The sequence below is a fragment of the Tachypleus tridentatus genome, chromosome 2, assembly GCF_004210375.1.
Source record: "Tachypleus tridentatus isolate NWPU-2018 chromosome 2, ASM421037v1, whole genome shotgun sequence".
NCBI classification, from domain to species: Eukaryota; Metazoa; Arthropoda; class Merostomata; order Xiphosura; family Limulidae; genus Tachypleus; species Tachypleus tridentatus.
Genome location: NC_134826.1, coordinates 41,277,889 through 41,295,712, shown reverse-complemented (window position 1 = coordinate 41,295,712; position 17,824 = coordinate 41,277,889). Strand labels below are relative to the sequence as shown.

At 33.1% G+C, this 17,824-nt stretch overlaps 1 protein-coding gene across 1 annotated transcript in view; it reads left to right on the top strand.

Annotated features, from left to right (window-relative positions):
* Nucleotides 1-17,824, top strand: part of LOC143241706 (uncharacterized) — a 103,000-nt gene that overhangs the window by 32,025 nt on the left and 53,151 nt on the right. Inside the window, exon 3 of the mRNA XM_076484939.1 lies at nucleotides 15,118-15,212. Within this exon, the coding sequence (XP_076341054.1) occupies nucleotides 15,118-15,212 (95 nt within the window). The remainder of the gene's footprint in view (nucleotides 1-15,117; nucleotides 15,213-17,824) is intronic.

Genomic DNA, 17,824 nt, shown 5'->3' with positions numbered 1-17,824 from the left:
TACCGACCGTGAACGTCATATAACAAATTGGTAATTTGAGTGTTAATTGAAAATATAATGAAGTATTACTTTGAGAAGAATGGAAGTCACCGATATAAATTTGTTATTAATGAGGTAAACATATAGAACAAGATGTAACTCTCTAATCATCTGCATTATAAGATTCCACGTAACTCCTGCTAAACTGCTGGTTGCACTGATTTTAAAGTGGTGTCAAACGAATCGACTCAGTCCCGAGGTTTACACAAAGGTAAACATTTGCACCCCACTTCTTGGGGAACCCAGGGATTTCCTGAAAACTTCTAAATTGCTAGACTTCCATTTTTTAAAACGCTTTCAAACAAATCATCTCGGCCTCGATGTTTGAACAAAGGTAAAACTTTTCACCCAACCCCTAAGGGAACACAGGTACTTCGCGTAAACATTTTTGCACCGATTTTCCGAAAGTAAACTCCAAATGTGACATTGGTTTACATTAGAACTCATTAATAAGCAGGCCTACTAATTAACCGTTCGTAAGTCGTTAAAGAAATTAAACTTGCATTATAGCAGCTCTGTAAATGTGAGCCATAGGCCTATGAGTTTGCTAGTTTCTGTACAAGAGTGATAAATACCATAGAACACAATCGAAACACCTGATAGAAACCGCATCAAACCAGGGAGCGCAGCGTCCTTGATCAGTGATGTACATACTAGTTTAGGGCCTTAACAAAACATGACAAGGATGTTCGAAGAATATGATTGGCAGAAAGTTAGCTTATTGATTAACGTATGAAAGGAATTTTGAATTGCTGGAATATTCGTTGTTTTCCGAATTGTTGAACGAGTTAGAAGATAGATACTTGGGATAAGTGTTCACATCAGAGCAACTCGAGGTATTTTTGACGTGCTAAAAACGACAATACGAATAAAACTCAATTGTTTTTTGAGTGAAAGTGAAGAAGGAAACAGGACTTCCAAAAAGAAACAAAAGTAATGCTCTCGTTATTAACATTTTGTAGGAAATTGTATTTGAATTACATAACGAGAGGGTAAAGTGGAATTAAAGATTGAACTTAAAGTACAAGTTTAAACGAGTTATGTATCTGAAGACCAATTGTTGTTCGTAAGTTATAAAAAGTATCGTTTTAGGGAGGGTCTTGTCTGTCGCATCGTACGTATAGGCTCGAGATTATGTAGATACTATTATTCATATGCTTTAGGGTTAGACTTATGGCTGCTATTTATACGTGCTAGGCCTATGGTATTACGGTATGAACTCTTCTAGCTACATACATTACACAGTCTATTTTGGTACTTAGCTTTGATTAATGTTTGTTTATACTAAAATTACTAAATAGGCATGATAATATTTAAACAAAGAGGAGTTTGTTATTCAATATAAAATCAGTACGATGACAATTTTGCAAGCCTAAACATCGTTACATTACTTCCAAATGGCCCAGAACCTCTTGAAGACTGTAGACCAAGAATTTGTAAATTATAGTTTCTGTTGAAAGCATCATAACATTGAATGGTTACTTTAAACTACGTTATTAGATTTTTTATATTTATTTTCATTTGTTATCCTGATATTTTTCTAAAAAATTAGTTTAAAATTACTTTAATTTTTCAGAAAGTTGGAATTTCGTCAGAGAATAATTTTAGATTAAACTCTCGGGAAAGTAGGGAACCGATAATTGTAAATGACATATTTCTGAAATCGTTTTAGCAATTTCTTTCCATGTTTGTGTTGAAGCTATGAAATGGAAACCTTAGTATAAAGATTTTTGTAGACTGCATTTTTACATATCGTACGTACGTTTCTTTCCATGCACTGTAGCCATACGTATGCATTCATATTAAGTTGTAACCTTTTTCATTTCTTGAATAATGCTTAAAAATGTGTAAGCTGGGAAATTGTTTTGATTGCAAGTTTCATGTAAAGTTACAGGGAACCAGACTTAATGATATCAGGTCATGACTGTGTATTTAATGAAGTTTTGGAATAAATGGTTTGGTATTGTGTTTGCTAAAATAAACATTTTAAACTGGTTATTTAAAGGATTTACATGAATACAAGCATTGGATGGAATTATTTTGGGAAGTTTTATTTTTGTCACCTGAAAGAAAGGGACAAGTGCCCTATTGATTTACTGTGAAAACGTGCGTGTAGTGTTAACACGAGCGCACGCTGGTACGTGATAGATAGGCGGCCTGAAACGTGCTTTGATGAACACGTTTAACAACAGGTGAATGAATAGGTGCCCTCAGAGGTGTAACTATCGTCATTTTTTAAATATATAATTTTGTTGTTATTGATTAGAAATTATTTTCTTCCATTGAGTTGCCGAGTGAACAAGTTAGTAAACTAAATCTGATTCTTGTTAAATAGAAACCTTTTTTATGTGTAATTGTAGTTCTTGTAGGCTTTAAATTTCAACAAAAAAGTTAGGTAGATGACACCACGTGCTCATTATAAACTGGTTTTTGGTACATTAAAAAAATATAATTCAGTTTTAATATGGATAGTTTTTATTTAACGTTAACTATTACGTTTGTTTTTGCTTTTTAGAGCTATTAAATAAGTAGCATTTTCAGAACTTTGACGTATAGTTAAGGCAGAAAAACTATTTTAAAATGCCATGAAAATATACAGTAAAGTGACATCTAATCCTAAATAATGTTTTTAGTTTTGTTTTGATGTGGTTATATTGAATAAGGAAAGGGAGGTAATTTGATTGAACATGCAAATTTATTCTTTTTTAGGTGTTATTTTGTTCAGATTTGCGTTTCCATACAAATTAAATTACATCATTAGCAGATGTTTTTATCTGTTTCTTATAAAGTAGGCCATACTGTTGTGCATTTACAATTTATGTAAATCATTTTATGAAGTAAGTTTTTGTTTAACTGCAGACAGAAAGTTTACTTTTCAAAATTGTGAGTGAATTAGGCACAATAGATTAGGTTCAATAAAATAGTATTTCCATTTTCTTATAAGATGTAACAGATTCTGTTTGACATTGACATCTGTAAATGATGCTGGGGCATGAATATTTGGGTAACCATATTTTCAGAAAGCATAGCTTCAAAGTAAAAATACTTTTATTTTATAAATCAAGTATACTTTTATTGTTATTGAGTCATTTCATAATACAAAAATGTATTAAGATTTTTATTTAATGCATTTTCATGAACTTATTTCTTCAGCAATTCATAACTTTATTAAAACAAAGGTACAGCTAAGAGTTATTGAGTGATATGAATTGGTAAAATATAAAGTAAATATTCAAATACTAGAAGCCCTTTTTTTTATAAGGCATATGAAGTTTTATTTACTAATGAAAGTGATTTATCCATTAATTCAACAGTTGAGCATAGTCCCTTTTACACAAAATTGCTATTTCTCTATTTACGTGAAATTACAAATCAGAGTTTTTGTTTAAATAATCAAACAAAGCATGATTTTTCACAATGTAACAAAATAAATGTAAAAAAATTTTGTTGTGAAATGATAGTTTTGGAGACCTTAATAGTGTTTGATATTTAAGATTTATTCTTATTATTATGTTAGTGATGGGAAAGCTTAATAGCATCAAATATTTAGTCTGTTTCAGATTGTAGTTTATGATACATGTAGCTTCAAGTAGAATATATATTGAGTAAAATAGATATTTAAGTGAAGTTAATAGAATGCTATAATACTTTTGCCATATCAGGAGTTTTTTTTTTACCTGAGCACAGACATTTATTATAAACTAACTGATAAACTAAAGTGAAAGTTTTATTAATTTTATTTGAGATATATAGTTTTTCAGTATGCTTAAATATATTTTACAGTTAATAAATCGAACTAATATTGCCTAAATGTAAAGTAGTAAGTGACCTAAATAGAATATACATTACAAAAACAGGCATAACTGTGATGAAGAAAATAGTTAATGTTTGAAGTGGTATAGAGAGAGCTAACACTTCTCAAAACCATTTGTTTGAAGTGGTATATATAGAAGAGATAACACTGCTCAAAACCATTTGTTTGAAGTGGTATATATAGAGAGAGATAACACTGCTCAAAACCATTTGTTTGAAGTGGTATAGATATAGAGAGAGAGATAACACTGCTCAAAACCATTTGTTTGAAGTGGTATAGAGAGAAAGAGATAACACTGCTCAAAACCATTTGTTTGAAGTGGTATAGAGAGAAAGAGATAACACTGCTCAAAACCATTTGTTTGAAGTGGTATAGAGAGAAAGAGATAACACTGCTCAAAACCATTTGTTTGAAGTGGTATAGAGAGAAAGAGATAACACTGCTCAAAACCATTTGTTTGAAGTGGTATAGAGAGAAAGAGATAACACTGCTCAAAACCATTTGTTTGAAGTGGTATAGAGAGAAAAGAGATAACACTGCTCAAAACCATTTGTTTGAAGTGGTATAGAGAGAAAGAGATAACACTGCTCAAAACCATTTGTTTGAAGTGGTATAGAGAGAAAGAGATAACACTGCTCAAAACCATTTGTTTGAAGTGGTATAGAGAGAAAGAGATAACACTGCTCAAAACCATTTGTTTGAAGTGGTATAGAGAGAAAGAGATAACACTGCTCAAAACCATTTGTTTGAAGTGGTATAGAGAGAGAGATAACACTGCTCAAAACCATTTGTTTGAAGTGGTATAGAGAGAAAGAGATAACACTGCTCAAAACCATTTGTTTGAAGTGGTATAGAGAGAAAGATAACACTGCTCAAAACCATTTGTTTGAAGTGGTATAGAGAGAAAGACACTGCTCAAAACCATTTGTTTGAAGTGGTATAGAGAGAAACACTGAGATAACACTGCTCAAAACCATTTGTTTGAAGTGGTATAGAGAGAAAGAGATAACACTGCTCAAAACCATTTGTTTGAAGTGGTATAGAGAGAGAGATAACACTGCTCAAAACCATTTGTTTGAAGTGGTATAGAGAAAGAGATAACACTGCTCAAAACCATTTGTTTGAAGTGGTATAGAGAGAAAGAGATAACACTGCTCAAAACCATTTGTTTGAAGTGGTATAGAGAGAAAGAGATAACACTGCTCAAAACCATTTGTTTGAAGTGGTATAGAGAGAAGAGATAACACTGCTCAAAACCATTTGTTTGAAGTGGTATAGAGAGAAAGAGATAACACTGCTCAAAACCATTTGTTTGAAGTGGTATAGAGAGAAAGAGATAACACTGCTCAAAACCATTTGTTTGAAGTGGTATAGAGAGAAAGAGATAACACTGCTCAAAACCATTTGTTTGAAGTGGTATAGAGAGAGAGATAACACTGCTCAAAACCATTTGTTTGAAGTGGTATAGAGAGAAAGAGATAACACTGCTCAAAACCATTTGTTTGAAGTGGTATAGAGAGAGATAACACTGCTCAAAACCATTTGTTTGAAGTAACACTGCTCAAAACCATTTGTTTGAAGTGGTATAGAGAGAAAGAGATAACACTGCTCAAAACCATTTGTTTGAAGTGGTATAGAGAGAGATAACACTGCTCAAAACCATTTGAAGTGGTATAGAGAGATAACACTGCTCAAAACCATTTGTTTGAAGTGGTATAGAGAGAGAGATAAGAAGTGGTAACACTGCTCAAAACCATTTGTTTGAAGTGGTATAGAGAGAAAGAGATAACACTGCTCAAAACCATTTGTTTGAAGTGGTATAGAGAGAGATAACACTGCTCAAAACCATTTGTTTGAAGTGGTATAGAGAGAAAGAGATAACACTGCTCAAAACCATTTGTTTGAAGTGGTATAGAGAGAGAGATAACACTGCTCAAAACCATTTGTTTGAAGTGGTATAGAGAGAGAGATAACACTGCTCAAAACCATTTGTTTGAAGTGGTATAGAGAGAAAGAGATAACACTGCTCAAAACCATTTGTTTGAAGTGGTATAGAGAGAAAGATAACACTGCTCAAAACCATTTGTTTGAAGTGGTATAGAGAGAAAAACCATTTGAGATAACACTGCTCAAAACCATTTGTTTGAAGTGGTATAGAGAGAGATAACACTGCTCAAAACCATTTGTTTGAAGTGGTATAGAGAGAGAGATAACACTGCTCAAAACCATTTGTTTGAAGTGGTATAGAGAGAGATAGAGATAACACTGCTCAAAACCATTTGTTTGAAGTGGTATAGAGAGAGATAACACTGCTCAAAACCATTTGTTTGAAGTGGTATAACACTGCTCAAAACCATTTGTTTGAAGTGGTATAGAGAGAAACACTGATAACACTGCTCAAAACCATTTGTTTGAAGTGGTATAGAGAGAAAGAGATAACACTGCTCAAAACCATTTGTTTGAAGTGGTATAGAGAGAGATAACACTGCTCAAAACCATTTGTTTGAAGTGGTATAGAGAGAGATAACACTGCTCAAAACCATTTGTTTGAAGTGGTATAGAGAGAAAGAGATAACACTGCTCAAAACCATTTGTTTGAAGTGGTATAGAGAGAAAGAGATAACACTGCTCAAAACCATTTGTTTGAAGTGGTATAGAGAGAGATAAAAACCATTTGTTTGAAGTGGTATAGAGAGAAAGAGATGACACTGCTCAAAACCATTTGTTTGAAGTGGTATAGAGAGAAAGAGATAACACTGCTCAAAACCATTTGTTTGAAGTGGTATAGAGAGAAAGAGATAACACTGCTCAAAACCATTTGTTTGAAGTGGTAGTGGTATAGAGAGATAGAGAGATAACACTGCTCAAAACCATTTGTTTGAAGTGGTATAGAGAGAAAGAGATAACACTGCTCAAAACCATTTGTTTGAAGTGGTATAGAGAGAAAGAGATAACACTGCTCAAAACCATTTGTTTGAAGTGGTATAGAGAGAAAGAGATGACACTGCTCAAAACCATTTGTTTGAAGTGGTATAGAGAGAAAGAGATGACACTGCTCAAAACCATTTGTTTGAAGTGGTATAGAGAGAGATAACACTGCTCAAAACCATTTGTTTGAGGTGGTATAGAGAGAAAGAGATAACACTGCTCAAAACCATTTGTTTGAAGTGGTATAGAGAGAAAGAGATAACACTGCTCAAAACCATTTGTTTGAAGTGGTATAGAGAGATGACACTGCTCAAAACCATTTGTTTGAAGTGGTATAGAGAGAAAGAGATAACACTGCTCAAAACCATTTGTTTGAAGTGGTATAGAGAGAGAAGAGATTTGTTTGAACACTGCTCAAAACCATTTGTTTGAAGTGGTATATAGAGAAAGAGATAACACTGCTCAAAACCATTTGTTTGAAGTGGTATATAGAGAGAGATAACACTGCTCAAAACCATTTGTTTGAAGTGGTATAGAGAGAAAGAGATAACACTGCTCAAAACCATTTGTTTGAAGTGGTATAGAGAGAGATAACACTGCTCAAAACCATTTGTTTGAAGTGGTATAGAGAGAAAGAGATAACACTGCTCAAAACCATTTTTGAAGTTTAGAGAGTGGCTCAAAACCATTTGTTTGAAGTGGTAGAGAGAAAGAGATAACACTGCTCAAAACCATTTGTTTGAAGTGGTATAGAGAGAAAGAGATAACACTGCTCAAAACCATTTGTTTGAAGTGGTATAGAGAGAAAGAGATAACACTGCTCAAAACCATTTGTTTGAAGTGGTATAGAGAGAAAGATAGAGAGAATAACACTGCTCAAAACCATTTGTTTGAAGTGGTATAGAGAGAAAGAGATAACACTGCTCAAAACCATTTGTTTGAAGTGGTATAGAGAGAAAGAGATAACACTGCTCAAAACCATTTGTTTGAAGTGGTATAGAGAGAAAGAGATAACACTGCTCAAAACCATTTGTTTGAAGTGGTATAGAGAGAAGAGATAGAAAATCATTTGTTTGAGTGGTATAGAGAGATAACACTGCTCAAAACCATTTGTTTGAAGTGGTATAGAGATAATACTGAAAACCATTTGTTTGAAGTGGTATAACACTGCTCAAAACCATTTGTTTGAAGTGGTATAGAGAGAAAGAGATAACACTGCTCAGAAGTGGTATAGAGATAACACTGCTCAAAACCATTTGTTTGAAGTGGTATAGAGAGAAAGAGATAACACTGCTCAAAACCATTTGTTTGAAGTGGTATAGAGAGAGAGAGCTAACACTGCTCAAAATCATTTGTTTGAAGTGGTATAGAGAGAAAGAATAACACTGCTCAAAATCATTTGTTTGAAGTGGTATAGAGATAAGATAACACTGCTCAAAATCATTTGTTTGAAGTGGTATAGAGAGAAAGAGATAACACTGCTCAAAATCATAAGTGGTATAGAGAGAAAGAGATAACACTGCTCAAAACCATTTGTTTGAAGTGGTATAGAGAGAGAGAGATAACACTGCTCAAAACCATTTGTTTGAAGTGGTATAGAGAGAAAGAGATAACACTCTCAAAACCATTTGTTTGAAGTGGTATAGAGAGAAAGAGATAACACTGCTCAAAACCATTTGTTTGAAGTGGTATAGAGAGAAAGAGATAACACTGCTAAAAACCATTTGTTTGAAGTGGTATAGAGAGAAAGAGATAACACTGCTCAAAATCATTTGTTTGAAGTGGTATAGAGAGATAATACTGCTCAAAATCATTTGTTTGAAGTGGTATAGAGAGAGATAACACTGCTCAAAATCATTTGTTTGAAGTGGTATAGAGAGATATAACACTGCTCAAAATCATTTGTTTGAAGTGGTATAGAGAGATAACACTGCTCAAAACCATTTGTTTGAAGTGGTATAGAACCATTTGTTTGAAGTGGTATAGAGAGAAAGAGAAGTGGTATAGAGATAACACTGCTCAAAACCATTTGTTTGAAGTGGTATAGAGAGAAAGAGATAACACTGCTCAAAACCATTTGTTTGAAGTGGTATAGAGAGAAAATCATTTGAGATAACACTGCTCAAAACCATTTGTTTGAAGTGGTATAGAGAGAGATAACACTGCTCAAAACCATTTTGCTTGAAGTGGTATATATATAGAGATAACACTGCTCAAAACCATTTGTTTGAAGTGGTATAGAGAGAAAGAGATAACACTGCTCAAAACCATTTGTTTGAAGTGGTATAGAGAGAAAGAGATAACACTGCTCAAAACCATTTGTTTGAAGTGGTATAGAGAGAAAACACTGCTCAAAATCATTTGAGATAACACTGCTCAAAACCATTTGTTTGAAGTGGTATAGAGAGAGAGATAACACTGCTCAAAACCATTTGTTTGAAGTGGTATAGAGAGAAAGAGATAACACTGCTCAAAACCATTTGTTTGAAGTGGTATAGAGAGAAAGAGATAACACTGCTCAAAACCATTTGTTTGAAGTGGTATAGAGAGAGATAACACTGCTCAAAACCATTTGTTTGAAGTGGTATAGAGAGAAAGAGATAACACTGCTCAAAACCATTTGTTTGAAGTGGTATAGAGAGAAAAGAGATAACACTGCTCAAAACCATTTGTTTGAAGTGGTATAGAGAGAAAGAGATAACACTGCTCAAAACCATTTGTTTGAAGTGGTATAGAGAGAAAGAGATAACACTGCTCAAAACCATTTGTTTGAAGTGGTATAGAGAGAAAGAGATAACACTGCTCAAAACCATTTGTTTGAAGTGTGGTATAGAGGAGAAAGAGATAACACTTCTCAAAACCATTTGTTTGAAGTTGTGGTGAGAGAAAAGAGATAACACTGCTCAAAAAACCATTTGTTTAAAGTGGTATAGAGAGAAAGAGATAACACTTCTCAAAACCATTGAGAGAAACACTGCTCAAAACCATTTGTTTGAAGTGGTATAGAGAAAGAGATAACACTTCTCAAAACCATTTGTTTGAAGTGGTATAGAGAGAAAGAGATAACACTGCTCAAAACCATTTGTTTGAAGTTGTATAGAGAGAAAGAGATAACACTGCTCAAAACCATTTGTTTGAAGTGGTATAGAGAGAAAGAGATAACACTTCTCAAAACCATTTGTTTGAAGTGGTATAGAGAGAAAGAGATAACACTTCTCAAAACCATTTGTTTGAAGTGGTATAGAGAGAAAGAGATAACACTTCTCAAAACCATTTGTTTGAAGTGGTATAGAGAGAAAGAGATAACACTGCTCAAAACCATTTGTTTGAAGTGGTATAGTGGTATAGAGAGAAAGAGATAACACTGCTCAAAACCATTTGTTTGAAGTGGTATAGAGAGAAAGAGATAACACTGCTCAAAACCATTTGTTTGAAGTGGTATAGAGAGAAAGAGATAACACTTCTCAAAACCATTTGTTTGAAGTGGTATAGAGAGAGAGATAACACTGCTCAAAACCATTTGTTTGAAGTGGTATAGAGAGATAACACTGCTCAAAACCATTTGTTTGAAGTGGTATAGAGAGAAAGAGATAACACTGCTCAAAACCATTTGTTTGTGGTATAGAGAGAAAGAGATAACACTGCTCAAAACCATTTGTTTGATGGTATAGAGAGAAAGAGATAACACTGCTCAAAACCATTTGTTTGAAGTGGTATAGAGAGAAAGAGATAACACTGCTCAAAACCATTTGTTTAAAGTGGTATAGAGAGAAAGAGATAACACTGCTCAAAACCATTTGTTTGAAGTGGTATAGAGAGAAAGAGATAACACTGCTCAAAACCATTTGTTTGAAGTGGTATAGAGAGAAAGAGATAACACTGCTCAAAACCATTTGTTTGAAGTGGTATAGAGAGAAAGAGATAACACTGCTCAAAACCATTTGTTTGAAGTGGTATAGAGAGTTTGAAGTGGTATAGAGAGAAAGAGATAACACTGCTCAAAACCATTTGTTTGAAGTGGTATAGAGAGAGAAGAGATAACACTGCTCAAAACCATTTGTTTGAAGTGGTATAGAGAGAAAGAGATAACACTGCTCAAAACCATTTGTTTGAAGTGGTATAGAGAGAAAGAGATAACACTGCTCAAAACCATTTGTTTGAAGTGGTATAGAGAGAAAGAGATAACACTGCTCAAAACCATTTGTTTGAAGTGGTATAGAGAGAAAGAGATAACACTGCTCAAAACCATTTGTTTGAAGTGGTATAGAGAGAAAGAGATAACACTGCTCAAAACCATTTGTTTGAAGTGGTATAGCTCAAAACCATTTGTTTGAAGTGGTATAGAGAGAAAGAGATAACACTGCTCAAAACCATTTGTTTGAAGTGGTATAGAGAGAAAGAGATAACACTGCTCAAAACCATTTGTTTGAAGTGGTATAGAGAGAGATAACACTGCTCAAAACCATTTGTTTGAAGTGGTATAGAGAGAAAGAGATAACACTGCTCAAAACCATTTGTTTGAAGTGGTATAGAGAGAGATAACACTGCTCAAAACCATTTGTTTGAAGTGGTATAGAGAGAAAGAGATAACACTGCTCAAAACCATTTGTTTGAAGTGGTATAGAGAGAAAGAGATAACACTGCTCAAAACCATTTGTTTGAAGTGGTATAGAGAGAAAGAGATAACACTGCTCAAAACCATTTGTTTGAAGTGGTATAGAGAGAGAGATAACACTGCTCAAAACCATTTGTTTGAAGTGGTATAGAGAGAAAGAGATAACACTGCTCAAAACCATTTGTTTGAAGTGGTATAGAGAGAAAGAGATAACACTGCTCAAAACCATTTGTTTGAAGTTGTATAGAGAGAAAGAGATAACACTGCTCAAAACCATTTGTTTGAAGTTGTATATAGAGAGATAACACTGCTCAAAACCATTTGTTTGAAGTGGTATAGAGAGATAACACTGCTCAAAACCATTTGTTTGAAGTGGTATAGAGAGAGATAACACTGCTCAAAACCATTTGTTTGAAGTGGTATAGAGAGAGATAACACTGCTCAAAACCATTTGTTTGAAGTGGTATAGAGAGAGAAAACCATTTGTTTGAAGAGATAACACTGCTCAAAACCATTAGTTTGAAATGGTATATAGAGAGAGAGATAACACTGCTCAAAACCATTAGTTTGAAGTGGTATAGAGAGAGAGATAACACTGCTCAAAACCATTAGTTTGAAGTGGTATAGAGAGAGAGATAACACTGCTCAAAACCATTTGTTTGAAGTGGTATAGAGAGAAAGAGATAACACTGCTCAAAACCATTTGTTTGAAGTGGTATAGAGAGAAAGAGAACACTGCTCAAAACCATTTGTTTGAAGTGGTATAGAGAGAGATAACACTGCTCAAAACCATTTGTTTGAAGTGGTATAGAGAGAGAGAGAGAGATAACACTGCTCAAAACCATTTGTTTGAAGTGGTATAGAGAGAGAGAGAGAGATAACACTGCTCAAAACCATTTGTTTGAAGTGGTATAGAGAGAGAGATAACACTGCTCAAAACCATTTGTTTGAAGTGGTATAGAGAGAGATAACACTGCTCAAAACCATTTGTTTGAAGTGGTATAGAGAGAGAGAGATAACACTGCTCAAAACCATTTGTTTGAAGTGGTATAGAGAGAAAGAGATAACACTGCTCAAAACCATTTGTTTGAAGTGGTATAGAGAGAAAGAGATAACACTGCTCAAAACCATTTGTTTGAAGTGGTATAGAGAGAAAGAGATAACACTGCTCAAAACCATTTGTTTGAAGTGGTATAGAGAGAAAGAGATAACACTGCTCAAAACCATTTGTTTGAAGTGGTATAGAGAGAAAGAGATAGAAAACCATTTGTTTGAAGTGGTATAGAGAGAAAGAGATAACACTGCTCAAAACCATTTGTTTGAAGTGGTATAGAGAGAAAGAGATAACACTGCTCAAAACCATTTGTTTGAAGTGGTATAGAGAGAAAGAGATAACACTGCTCAAAATTTGTTTGTTTGAAGAGATGGTATAGAGAGAAAGAGATAACACTGCTCAAAACCATTTGTTTGAAGATAGATAACACTGCTCAAAACCATTTGTTTGAAGTGGTATAGAGAGAGATAACACTGCTCAAAACCATTTGTTTGAAGTGGTATAGAGAGAGATAACACTGCTCAAAACCATTTGTTTGAAGTGGTATAGAGATAGAGAGAGATACACTGCTCAAAACCATTTGTTTGAAGTGGTATAGAGAGAGATAACACTGCTCAAAACCATTTGTTTGAAGTGGTATAGAGAGAGATAACACTGCTCAAAACCATTTGTTTGAAGTGGTATAGAGAGAGATAACACTGCTCAAAACCATTTGTTTGAAGTGGTATAGAGAGAGATAACACTGCTCAAAACCATTTGTTTGAAGTGGTATAGAGAAGATAACACTGCTCAAAACCATTTGTTTGAAGTGGTATAGAGAGAGATAACACTGCTCAAAACCATTTGTTTGAAGTGGTATAGAGAGAGATAACACTGCTCAAAACCATTTGTTTGAAGTGGTAGAGAGAGATAACACTGCTCAAAACCATTTGTTTGAAGTGGTATAGAGAGAGAGATAACACTGCTCAAAACCATTAGTTTGAAGTGGTATATAGAGAGAGAGATAACACTGCTCAAAACCATTTGTTTGAAGTGGTATACACTGCTCAAAACCATTTGTTTGAAGTGGTATAGAGAGAAAGAGATAACACTGCTCAAAACCATTTGTTTGAAGTGGTATAGAGAGAAAGAGATAACACTGCTCAAAACCATTTGTTTGAAGTGGTATAGAGAGAAAGAGATAACACTGCTCAAAACCATTTGTTTGAAGTGGTATAGAGAGAAAGAGATAACACTGCTCAAAACCATTTGTTTGAAGTGGTATAGAGAGAAAGAGATAACACTGCTCAAAACCATTTGTTTGAAGTGGTATAGAGAGAAAGAGATAACACTGCTCAAAACCATTTGTTTGAAGTGGTATAGAGAGAGATAACACTGCTCAAAACCATTTGTTTGAAGTGGTATAGAGAGAGAGAGAGAGATAACACTGCTCAAAACCATTTGTTTGAAGTGGTATAGAGAGAGAGAGAGAGATAACACTGCTCAAAACCATTTGTTTGAAGTGGTATAGAGAGAGATAACACTGCTCAAAACCATTTGTTTGAAGTGGTATATATAAAGAGAGATAACACTGCTCAAAACCATTTGTTTGAAGTGGTATATATAGAGATAACACTGCTCAAAACCATTTGTTTGAAGTGGTATACACTGCTCAAAATCATTTGTTTGAAGTGGTATAGAGAGAAAGAGATAACACTGCTCAAAACCATTTGTTTGAAGTGGTATATAGAGAAAGAGATAACACTGCTCAAAACCATTTGTTTTTGGGAATTAATTTTTGTATTAGTTCTTACAATAGGACCTCTTAGTAACTTATCTTTATGACCCATATTGTTCAGATATTGAATGTCTAAGGTACTTGTTTTTTGCACTCATACCTTAATTATTTGTAGAATGTACAGCTAGAAGTACAATCAACTGAAAAAAAAGTACATATACAAATTTTGGATATTTACACTTAATGTGGTTAGCCCAATTTTTTTTTCAGGATGTTATGTTTTATAAAGTGTAACTATGAATCATTTCACAATCTGAAAGCTAGTGTGGTTGCTATTATTGGAATATATGAGTAATGTAATTAAAGTTGTTACAAAGGTGTGTTTGTTTCTTAAAGTTAGAATATGTAGGCTTTTCACTATGTAGAAAAATGGTATGGGAAACTAACTTTTGTGTTAATGCTGGTGATGTTTTTATTTTTCTTTGCTGTTTTATGTAGATATGTGATTTTATGCATCATATAATTATTGAGTAATGCTAAAAAATAGAGCAGTTCATCCGACTGCTTTCTATAGATCACATTCAAGTTCAATAACAAGTTTATATACTGTGTTTTCAATTATATTTTATGGTTTGTGGAACACTACTAACATTTAGTTGATTTGAATGTTTTATTTTAAGGCTCATACATGATCAAATGAACCAAGGTCCTCAGAGTTTGATGTAAAAGAAGAAAAATAATTAACTGGTGATGGTTATAAATTTTTTGGATTTTTTGTTTTCAAAATAAATGTTTTAAAAAGTAATTAGAATTGTCTTACATAATAGGAAACTACTGCATGATGGAATATCTTTTAATTATATATATATATAAAATCAGCTACATCATGCCAGTTTAAATATAGGTGTCAAAATTTGTAGACCAATGACTGATCATATTTTATTTTACAGGACCTTGAGGACGCTTTGGTAGATACTGGTAGCCTTCTTGTTCCAGATATCTGTGCTCGCTTGCTGAGGTTTCTCACCGAAAAGAAAGATACATTGTAAGCATACTATAAATTTATGTACTTGTCACTGATAAGAAGTAATACTAGTAGTGCATTACAAGTATGAAAAATTCGTTAAACAAGCAGTTGTATTCTTCATGGGTAACTTCATGGTTTTACAGTGCTAACATCCAGGATTTGTTCTCCAAGATAGACTGAGCAAGCAAAGATATCTCTTGTGTAAATTTGTGTTAAAAACAAAAAAAGTTGTTTAGGCTTACAGGTTTAAGTTAAGTAAAATGTTAGTACTTTGCATAATTACAAAGGTTCTTTGTTACCTGTAAGCATTTCATGATGACAAGAAACCCACTTGAAGTAAAAATGTATCACAGGATAACTGGTATGGGTATTAACACTTTTACTAATAACACAGAGAACAACATTTGAACCTTCTTAGGTCCTCTTCAGGTATAAACATTGTTCTCTGTTTTATTAGTAAAGGTGTTAATACCCATAACAGCCATCCTGAGATACCTGTAAGCATCGTTAATATGCTTCCAGTTCCTAAAAAATGTGTTGACTAGTAACATTTTGTCAATACGTTTGAAAACTTTCAAATAAAATTACCAGATAGAAATGTGTATCATAGTTATGTTGTTAGCTTATTGTTTCACAGAAGTGATTTTGGTGAAAAATGTGTTAAAAAGTTAAAATATAGTTAATTCCTTAACAGATCTTTAAGTATTTGCATGTGTGAGTCTATTAAGTGCACACTAAGTCTTTTAATGTTACCTTAAGTAAGCAAGGCTTTGCATTTAGCACATTTATATTATTGGATGCAAACTGAAAGCCTTTGTGTAAGTTCATGTAAGTTCAAGGCTTTGCACTTAAAACAAAACACTTTTTGATTTGACTAAATAGAATTACATATTTCATGAAGTTTTTTAAAACCAGTGAATAAGTGAACAATATATAATTCGGTTAAAGGTAAAAATTGGAGCCTATACTTATGCAGAAAAGATAATCTAAGTTTTTCATATGAAAAGGTTTTTTTTTTTTGTAAAAGAACATATTCAAAAATGCATTTGTCACAGAGATATTACTTTATCTTTTTTTACCACAAAATTAATTCTACGTAAATAGGATATAAAATCTCAACAGTAGCAGAGTAGAATTTGTATTGATAGATATGTCATTGTTCTGATATATTTTATTTATAGTGCATATTTTTCTTATGTGGTAATTGTTCCTTTTTAATAGTGAGCATAAAGTCAGTTAGATGCAGAAATACTGTTTGAAGTAACTTTATGATGGCTCCTTGTGGAGAGAATATTTAGTTGCATTTAGCCTTCCCAAACTAATTGTGTACTTTGTCTTTTGTCCCATATTTTAATAATTAAGCCCAAAATTAAAATGATTTGTTTGTTATAATGAAGTTTTAGTTATTTTTATTTTATTGGAAATTAGTGTCAATTTTGAATTAAAAATATTGTAATGTTATTAAAATAAGATTAATCAAGTTCATCTGAGGTCAGTTTGGGCTATACAAGATGAGAGGAAGGGGTAAGGACAGTCAGGCCATGGCCTGTCAGTTTTTTCATGACATATAGCTACAACTTGTGTATTAAAATTTGCTCCTTTTTATTAAATAAGTTAAATTCTCTGTATCTGTTATTTGTAGATAAAATGACTTAAGATTCAATCTCGTAGTATCAAATTTTCAAAATGTTTGGGAGAAATGCCCCCAGCCTTCACTAGAAAGGTAAACTTTATACACACTGTATGGTAGGTTAATCACTGATGATGAGAAAACCCACTTGTAGAGAAAAATATAATGTAAAAACGGCTGGTTTAGGTTGAGGAAATTATGTAGAGGTGCAAACAACGTTTTGACCTTCTTTGGCCATCGTCAGGTTCACAAAGTTTGAAAGTTTTTTAACTTCTTTACGATCATATAAGCATGTACTGTTAATAGTGGTGTAAGGTATGTTAGTTCAGATATAATGGTTATATAGATAAGTACAAATATATAAAGAAAACACAAAGACTTACACTTCTTGTACAATCGCCGTGATGAAATAATAATCAGTGATGACGAGAAAACCCACCTGTGGAGAAAAATATATATGTAAAAACGGCTGGTTTGGGTTGAGAAAATTTTTTTGAACCTGATGATGACTGAAGAAGGTTGAAATGTTGTTCACTCCTCTGCATAAAAATTTTCTCAACCTAAACCATCCATTTTTACATGTATGTATGTTAGGTTGTTTAGCTGTGGCAATGGCATCACTACTCCCAAATTGTGTCCCATGTAGTGATTCATAATATAACATTTAATCTAAATGATAAAGATATGATATCCGAGTTTCTTGTAAGACTACCACTATTTATGCACTAAATTACTGTGAGTCTGTAATTTTGTCATTACAGTCTCCAATTATGTGTGTGTTACACAAAATATTAAATAAAAAATACCAATTAATTTTAGTAATTACTGTTGGAGCTTTTTATGTATTGTAAATAGTGAATCTCACAATTGTTTTGGTCAGTTCTTTATGGTAACTGACAAGAAAACTAAAATTAATCCATATGACATGGTATATGGGCTAGCTCCACTATTAGAAAAATGAATTAGAAAAACTCTTAGAGAAATTTTATGAAAGAAGAGT